The sequence below is a fragment of the Pectinophora gossypiella genome, chromosome 5 (assembly GCF_024362695.1).
Source record: "Pectinophora gossypiella chromosome 5, ilPecGoss1.1, whole genome shotgun sequence".
In the NCBI taxonomy this organism is placed as follows: Eukaryota; Metazoa; Arthropoda; class Insecta; order Lepidoptera; family Gelechiidae; genus Pectinophora; species Pectinophora gossypiella.
In genome coordinates this window covers 11,314,941-11,324,610 of record NC_065408.1, presented here as the reverse complement: position 1 = coordinate 11,324,610, position 9,670 = coordinate 11,314,941, and the positions used below count along the sequence as shown (strand labels likewise).

At 34.9% G+C, this 9,670-nt stretch overlaps 1 protein-coding gene across 1 annotated transcript; it reads left to right on the top strand.

Annotated features, from left to right (window-relative positions):
• The first annotated feature begins 459 nt into the window (after positions 1 to 459).
• On the top strand, positions 460 to 9,248 carry LOC126367063 (uncharacterized). Its single transcript, XM_050010456.1, has 4 exons — positions 460 to 597; positions 1,052 to 1,132; positions 7,433 to 7,529; positions 8,104 to 9,248. The coding sequence occupies exons 1-4, from the start codon at positions 574 to 576 to the stop codon at positions 9,102 to 9,104; spliced, it is 1,203 nt and encodes a 400-aa protein (XP_049866413.1). The 5' UTR covers positions 460 to 573; the 3' UTR covers positions 9,105 to 9,248.
• The last annotated feature ends 422 nt before the right edge of the window (positions 9,249 to 9,670 follow it).

Genomic DNA, 9,670 nt, shown 5'->3' with positions numbered 1-9,670 from the left:
AATATATAGTCAATAATATCGCAAGATTTCGTGTTTTAAACTGAAATTCCAATTACGGGAGTTTATCTCTTTCAAAACAGAGATTTCCTTAAAGTGTATCATATTATCTACTTATTTGAAGAAATGCAAACCAGTATCCACCGCGTGAACATGCTCAACGTACGGTAACCTAATACGAATATATTATATTATAAATTACAACACATGGCCATTATTCTTGGGACCAATTTAAATGAAAGTAACAATAAACTGGGAAGTTGGCATTGTAAAGTGCATCCGCTAACAACCTGTGATTACCAGTGCATCCTAGATCAGCTATCGTCAGTATGTTTGTATGTATGTGTGTGTTATTGACTATATGGGTGCGTGTCCAACTCTAAGGAGGTGTATATGTGTGTGTTTATAAATAGGTAAGTGGTGGACCGCGAGTCGTCTTCACGTACGTAACCTTGGAAATGATTCACACATTTTTTACCTAATAATTACAAAAAAAATAAATAATAAAATATAATTGTGTTATGGTTTTGGTTTGGTGTCGGTGATTCTCCTCATGGTGATAGAGTGATCTCAGTCATGGATAAGGCTTTGGCGTTGTTGGTAAGTGAATTTCGTACTTAGGTACTACTACTTGTACTTAACGATGTCCCAATATGAAATCACAAATAATACAAAATACAAATTTCAATTTATACATGTACTTTGTACTTACAGTTTTAAGAGAAAGAAAAGTTTTTGGTTGAAAGTTATAAAGAGTTATAAATTATATAATAATAATTATATACGTATGTATTTAAAAATGGAAAAGATGTTCAATGGAATTATAATCAAAACGACTGACTGAAATAATATGATGTTTAAATTACTCTTTAAAATTCGGTCAGTTGAAATTAATAAATTACCCAATTACATTCATAATTATTATGAATCTGAAGCTGTATTTGCCAATCAAATAAAAGCAATAATCTATTTCGTAAGAAGTAACAAATATGTAATTCCATATTTAAAATTTAGTGAGTATTTTTTTTAAAAAGAACTTATTATGATTTTCTAGGTCCTCTTGGCAAATCTGTTGGTGTTGAAATGTCAGGAAGAGGAACTGATAGCAACTAATGATGAAACCCAGACATCCACAGTGAGTAATCATTAACGTTTATAATATCATTATACTTTTACTTATTCATTTAATACTTGCTGGAGTACATAGCAATCGTAGTCGTAAAAGTACGACAGATATAAATTGAACCGTTTATGCACTACATACACACATAATCCTTAACGAGTGGGCAGAACCACAAGCAGGGGTCCTAAACAGGTTACATTAAAGCATTTCATCTTGAAATCTCATATTGCAATTTGACATTTTGTGTATAAATAACGCAATGCAGACAAATGTCAAAAATAGCAATATTGCTTTTTAAGATGAATTGATTTTTTAAAACCCCAGAAGACAACTTGAAGCTACTTCAGATATGAAGTTCTAATATAAGAATCGTGTAGTTTTTAGTAGTAGAAGATTGTAGTTCATCATTTTTGAAGTGGATTTTTTTAGCCATATCCTATGGATTTATTTGTTATAAGTACAAATTGAATCAACATTCGTAGATGAGTAGTTGCACTGGGCTTAGCGTTGGGCTCACAATCCGGAGGTCCCGTTTTCGAATCTCAGTCGTAACATAATCATAAAAAGTCACTTTGTAATCCCTAGTTAGGACATTCCTGGATCATCATCCGATAGTCCGAAAGTAGAACGATGCATACTTCGGAGAGCATAATCGGACCCAGCTACTATTCACCTACATATGATGCTTTCATTTTCTTACTGTGATTCAGTAATCATCGCATTTGATATGCAATGATTGATACATATTATACCAAGCCCGGTGTGATAAGCAGCTGAGTAGGTACGTTTTTTCTTTAATACAAAAAAAGCAGCTTTCATTTCCAACGCCACGTTTCTAAAGATTACATTACACCTGTAAGCGTTTATTCATCAAACGTTGTAATTAATCATCAGCGGTCTATCGAATGTGATCATCATTAATTATCATCTCGTACTGTTATGTCACTCAACATCATGAATATTACTCATCAGTGAGCGTACTATTTTCACTAGATGACGTGGAATCATTCATTATATGCGGAGCAGTGAACGCGAAATCTCGTTCAGAGCAAATAGATGATGCGTACAAGTACTTATGTTGTTTAGCTAGGTAGCTACCTACTTAATACAGGGTGTTAGTGATACCGTATTGAATACTCAGGGGAATGATTCAACTCGTGATTCTGAGTTAATATCAAATGGAATTTTCCGTCACAAATGATCCTTTTTTTAATTATTTTGAATTCCATGCTTTTGCGATGGAAAATCACACTCACATTCATTAGCTAAACCATCGCCCTCAGTATTCGGTACGATGTCACTTACACCCTGTTAGTATATCAACAAAATATCGAAGAAAAACGATCTATATAGATTCTTAGAAGACGTACTGAGCCGAAGTTCGTGCCCTTCTGGATCTAAACATGTCCGATGCCTATTTTTTTTACCGAGCAAAAGACCTTAGGGCTCGACAAATTGGCAAATCAGATGTTCCATTAACTGGACTAAAAAGCCAAGTTTCTTTTTCAAACTGACTCATTAGACAAAAGCTAACAAATCACCCAAATCTTCAAATTGGTCTAACTGAAAGCTCGGTCAGGCGTAAGTACTTAGTACTTCATCATGCTATGAATGTGCCTCTGACTACCCCGATTAGAATAATACTCGTGAGTTTATGTTATGTGGTTATGCTATCATCCAAATAGAAACTAACTACTGCTGTAGTCAACCAGATACTAACTACCAGTACAAAAGATTCATAATAAGAGAATGATGCTGGCTCTATAGGGAAATTATATGTTACTTGCTAGGCATTATTCTTAGCAATAGTATGTTAAAAGTCGTTTAAATACTACGTCATGTTGATAGAAATAGCTGTGCGGTAACCTGTAACTATAAAGTTCATCATATCCTTTTATTTATTTATTTTAGCACTAGCTTATACCAGCAGCTTCGCTCGCGTTAAAGTCGGGTAACACGGTTCCGTTCCTAGTAACAATTTTTAGCTTCCTACCTTGCGAAAAGTCCCATGTAAAATTTTACCTCCTCTTTGAAGGGGTTGGAGGCACAATTTCAAAAAAAAACGACTTTTTTGTTATTCACAAATAGTCCGCATACCAATTTTTAGCTTTATACCGTGAAAATTGAGAAATACCCATATCAACTGCCACTCCCACCCATTTTAGGGAAGTGGGGATTAGAAAGAGAGAAAAAGTAGCCTATATCACTCTCTGCCCCTTCAACTATATCACGTCAATTTATTTATTAAAAATCACGTCAATTTGTCGCTCATCATTATAGTAAGATCTACGAAAATGGAAATCCGGAGTCCCTACTTACCTTGTAGGAAATAAGTTTAAAATTATGTATGTATGTAAGACCACACCTCATAAACTAGATTACTTTGATGAATATTTTGCGAAAATTAACAAGAAGTTGAACCGGCTTTTAAGTTGTCAAGTAAATGCGAATACCTAAAGGCATAATTAACGCGAATCAATATTAAACAAAGTTTCTCAACACATATTAGTCTAGTCCAAAAAGATGTAACTACCTAAAAGAAAAAAAAAATAAGTAGAAGTATTTTGAAATAACAAAACACGCCACATATGAGGTAAGAGAGAGATACTTTATTGCACACACGGGAAATACAAAATTTAAACAAAAAAATCTTTTGGATTAAATTAAAAAAGGAATAGAAAGAATACAATCAACGATAGAGGTATAAAGATGAATCTTGTGACAAGCCACGGTAAGTGCGCCTTAAAATTAGTCGCGTTACTACAGCGTAGCAGTCAAGTAAAAATCGCAGTATTTTATAAATCCACATACAGTAGGTCACGCAGCCGCAGTGTGTTTCCGAACAAGTAGTTCATCTGCGACAAATCTACAGTAAGTCACGTCAAATATATAATATAACATAATAATAAAAACTAATAATATATAAAAACACATAATATAACATAAACACACAACTTTCTCCCAATTCCGGTAGTCAGAGGTCCATCGCAAGATGAACTAAGTACCCACACCTCACTTTTCAACAATTTTATGAGTTACGTCGATCTTCTTCTATTGTGTGGTTTGTGAGGTGAATTGCCAACTACATCAACCCTGGTGCCGGGGTTATTATTGAGCCGTCAAAGGCCCCTGACATGGCTCATGTAACGATTACTCAATTACATCAGTTAGTAGTAACCGGGACCACCGACTTAATGTGCCTTCCGAAGCACGGATCATCTTACTTTCAGACAATCAGATGATCAGCCTGTAATCTTCTAACCAAACTGGGGACCACACAGATGATTTTTATGATATGTCCCCATCGGGATTCGAACCCGGGACCTTAGGATCGTGAGCGTCGTCCTTAAGTCGATGACGAGTTATAAATGAAGCACCTTGGACCTTTGACAAGACTCATGTAGCGATTACGTACTTTATACACAAAATATAATTAAAAAGTAATAGTTTTTTGATAACAATGAGTGTGGGTTTATGAAAATATGTAATTTTTTAATTTCTGTAATTCAAATTTGTAAATGTGGCGTCCAATATGGAAATAAATATTTTCTTTCTTTCTTTAATAATTATTATGTTAATAATTTAATCCTCCTTGCTTTCTTTATTGGGTAGTAAGCTGACATTTCCTTTTTAGCATACCTATAGTTAACATTCCGTAACGTTTGGTGACTTGCACTTTAAATATTACAAAAGTGACATGTGATTACTAAAATTAGTGATTATTTAATAAATTCCGGTACTATCTATGTATTTAGAATCTATAATTATAAAAATATAAATTATATATAAAATATGACTAAGTGCAAAGAGCCTATTGGATGTGCAAATGACAGAACCGTAGTTTACTTATTACTTATTATAGTGAATAACAAAATGTGCCAAGTTTGGTGGCGAACTGTCACATAACTTTTTCGCGAAGAATTGGGGAAATTGGGAATTGAAAAATTACTTTTTCATGTCGGAACCGAGGATCCTTTTGGATCTTTTTCATGTCGGAACCCAATTTTTCACGAAAAAACAACATGAAATTTCGCCACCAAACTTGAAATTCTGAGATTCACCCATTAAAAATATTTAATTATGTAGTTATATATACGTAATATAGGTATATAACTGACTACGAGATGGGATATGGGACATTGAAAATGGGACTTAAATGTAGCTGGTGAGGAGTGGGTGTATGTACTATGCACTTGTACGGGGTGTTAATGACATAGTACAGTCATGAGCCATATGATGTACCCACTTTAGAACCCTGTCGCAGTATCATATTTGACGTTTAATGAGACTTACGGTTGAATTTGTCAAAAAAGTCAATGTGACATGGTTTCAAAGTGTATACATATTAGTTCTCGTGACCGTACCGAATACTGAATGTACTATGTTATACTGTGTTAATAATATCAAGTGTCTTTTTAAATTACTTATTTTCAATTCTATACTTTTGCCATGGAAATTTTCACTTGATACTAACTCAGAATAATGAGCTGAATCACCTCATTATTCGTTACGACGTCACGTACACCCCGTACAAGTGCGTAAAGATAATCATACAAGTTTGTACTGGTGTTAGTAAAACCGTAACGAATACTGAGGGGGATGATTCAGATCGTGAGTCTGAGTTGATATCAGGTGGAATTTCCTTTCGGATGATTCATGATAATTTTGATGTTTATTTAATTATTTTCAATTCCATGCTTTGGCGACGGAAAATTCCACTTGATATCAATTCAGAATCATGGTTTGAATCATCCCTAAAAGTTTTCATTACGATGTCACTAACACCCTGTATAGTGAAGCTATGTTATTTATAATTGACGCCATGATCTCTAGCCATTGTTGTTAGTTAATTAGCATCCTAAAATAGATCTAAAAAATCGCACAATGATAGTAATGTCTCTTTTACACTTCACTTTATCGCGTAGTTTTAGACGGAACCATACGACCTTCATTATCCTAACCCGCCAACGAATCGCTAAAAGCAGCAAATTAAAACTAAATCAGGATTCCGCAACACTTGACTTAACCTGTGACAAGTATGAAGTCATTTACATAGTGGCCAATACCTACAGTTTATCTTTGACGAAATATATCGCGGTATACAAAATAGTTATCGAAAGTGGCCGGCAAATGTCGAAACTATATTGCTTCGAGCCTGTATCAGTGTTGTTCACCCACTTTTCTCTATAGCGACAAAACCAGTTCCAGTAAAAGTGTTCATGTATTCAACCTGCAAGACTAGATTATTATTATGAGCTTTTTGTAACTCAAAAATGCAGATTGCAATTTTATAAGATTCTATTAACAAGAGTTTGTGTAACGTCTTTAGGTTACTGACCGCATCATGCGCTATATTCGACAGGTTCTTATTTCAAACATTAAATAGGTACGATTTCGTACCTAATTGGAACACTATATCTTTCAAAACAATCGACTGCAAAATAATTGCAATTCAAATATCGAATTAAGTACTGTAAAAATACTTTAGATAATAAATACAAAAAATGCAAATAACGACAAACGTTTAGTCAAAAAGATTGCAAGTGATACTCGTTCGCATTACGTGATCAGCTTCATGAATGTATGCGGAAGCGGTTGAAAGCGAATGAATCAGTCATTGACATTGAGTTACGATGCGCACGCGCCGACTCGTCTCGTTCGTCTTGAACTTACGATGGCCAACCACTGACATTTACACCTTGTTTGTAAACATTACTTCGCTTATAGTAGTAGTGGTAAATCTAGTGTATAATTGAACGATTTAGAATTGAAGTAGAAAACAGAAAGTACAATTTACAGCTCTTCATTAAAATTCCAAAGGCTTTTTACGCTGCAAGTGAATTGTCGCTCAAATTTCTCAAGTGTCGGACGGTTGTAAAGATTTTATAGATAGATCGAGTGCCATTTAATGAGGCATGGAATTTGTAAGGGGATACGTACATTATTGTTACGGTTGGCCCGCGTTAGATAAGCATTGAGCAACGCGTCGTGATCGAGAGTGATAAACGCGCGCGTTACACCCAGTAGTTTGACGGACAGCCTGACACCCCACACTCACACCAATTGTAATTACGTCGCAACTCACATACCCGCATTATGGAAACGATTAAACTGCTCATTGTATATTCAGAATACTAAACTATAATCGGTCGGCATGCGATGAAATGTCTTTACGAGTAAAATACCGAATTGACACACGCAAGCTATCGCCTCACACATTTTCTTGATTTTTTTGCGTTTTTAAGCTATTACGATGTAATTGTGGTGTGTAAAAAGTTAATCAGTTGAATATGTGCGCTTGGTTGTTTTCAGGGAAATCCAAATTATTCGTTCAGTTATGGCGTGGCCGACGGCAGCACCGGCGACGTGAAGGCGGTGTGGGAGGAGAAGGATGGTGACACTGTTAAAGGTAATTCTTGGCATCATCAGAAAAAAAAAATAAAGGTTATTCTTGGCATCATTAAATATTATCTACCTATCCGCGACTCAAAACTACAGTATTCTGTAATTTAAGTATTTACGGAAATAAAGAAAACTACTTATTAGGAAATTTAAAAAACAGATGGGTTGTTGATTTGATTTGATTTGAAGAGTGAAATTAGGAAAGTCGACCAAGGGAAATTCATTTTTGTAAATACGTAATTCTACCTCTTTTGAAGTGTCAGGGTTTTTATTTAGCCAAATGCCTCTCAAAAGGTCTGGTAAAAAGACTATGGAAGTGTAAGGCATTCACTTACATATACATATTATTTTATCACGCTTGGTATATAGCATGATAAAATACGCACTTACATACTTGACTTTACATAAAATAATCGAATGAAATCAGTGATTCTGTAATTTGATAAAGAAACCGTTATAAAAAGATAACACTGCTGAGATTTTTATCATACTCAATAGAAAGTGTTTGAGCCGACCAACTTTCAAATTATCTGTAAGAATTTAAATGTTGCCATATTGCGAAAGAGATTTCATTGTTGCAGGTCACTACAGTGTGCTAGAACCAGACGGCTCTATGCGGACTGTAGAGTACTCAGCCAATCCAAAGACCGGATTCCAAGCTGTAGTTAACAACGATGGCGAAAAAGTTGAACAGAGCGTCGGCCGCGCCATGGAAGACAAGGCTATGAGGGACTATGGCAAATTCTACGATTTTTCCGAAGAACCAGAGTTTGATTCCTACACACCATTTGATAAGAAGAAAAATAAACACCCCTTTGACACGGTGTTCAAAGATTATTCAGCCAAGAAAAAGCCCAAATACCCATCAGATCTAGAGTCCAGCGAATTTTCTCACAGTATCAGCATAAAACATCCGCATGATGAAACCGGTGCTCACAGTGAATCTCATTCGCATTTTGGATTAGATCTAGACCCGCATTGTAAAAACAAACATAAGAAGCCGCTTAACAGCCTATATACCAACGTGGGCGAGGAGTTAAAATATCCTTCGTTTACACATGATCCTTTCAGGGATAATTTTGAAAAATTCGAACCATCAAACCTAGAATTCGAAAAACTAAACCCATATGGCTTAGGAAAGCTGCCAAAAGAGGGACCAAGTATAGATTACAGCAAACTGTTGAGCCCATATTCTATTGGTGAAATCCCAAATTTTGAAGATTTCAAATCTAAGTATAAGTATCCTTACATTCCCGATATACCTACACCAGAGAGTTTGTACCCTGATGATTTACCGCTACGACCTAAGAAAAAGTATAGACCTCATAAGATTCCTGAATTATATTCAAATGAAGATCAAGAAGAATATTGGGTACCAAAGAAGAAGAAGAAGACTCCACCCAGATATGAGCCGGATTATTATCCAGAAGATGAAGAGTACGATCGACCACGATACCCCGATGACGACGATGACCGACCCTCGCGCCCGTCCAGGGAGAAAGGGAAAAAGAAAGAAGTAATTCGAAAAATTGTAAAGAAAAGAAAACCAGGCTTTAATATACTAGATATTTTGGATATTTAGATTAGAGTAAATACAAATTAGATTACTATGTTGCTTTGCATTTGACTCTGTTATCAACACGGTAGCAGATACGAATGTTGGTGTTGATAAATGGCTGATGATAGTTCCATTTAATAATTTAATTTTTATTTATTTTTAATCATGTTTATAAATAGTTTGATTTGGTAAATTGGAACATCCTTAAACTTACCTTAAGTAAGTATTTAACACCAAAGTTTACTTGAAATGTTTGTAATGTTACTGAAAGTGTACTAGTATAAGTTACAAGCATTACTGTGTACTGTGTAAAGACTTATTTATTAAGCTTGTAAATTTTAATAAGCAGAATAATTAGTTGTAATTTGCCGGCGTAATAAAATTAATTTGAATTCAATTATGGACGTTTTTGTGATTCTCTACGGTTGATGATTTAGTGAATTATTTTCTACTTAATCTTTTGTTGTTGACAAAAAGCAAAAGGCAGCCAGGTGCACAATTTCAACCAGTGTTTTATCATTTTAGGTAATCTATCTTTATTGATCTTGTTGGACATTCAGAAACGTAGTTTTTATCTCACTTGCGGTGTC

Bases quoted from the DNA above. Each gene is read 5' to 3' on its own strand.
- LOC126367063 (XM_050010456.1), top strand. From the start codon at position 574: ATGGATAAGGCTTTGGCGTTGTTG. The intron at 598-1,051 runs GTAAGTGAATTT...ATGATTTTCTAG, and splicing joins ATAAGGCTTTGGCGTTGTTG to GTCCTCTTGGCAAATCTGTT. The intron at 1,133-7,432 runs GTGAGTAATCAT...GGTTGTTTTCAG, and splicing joins ATGAAACCCAGACATCCACA to GGAAATCCAAATTATTCGTT.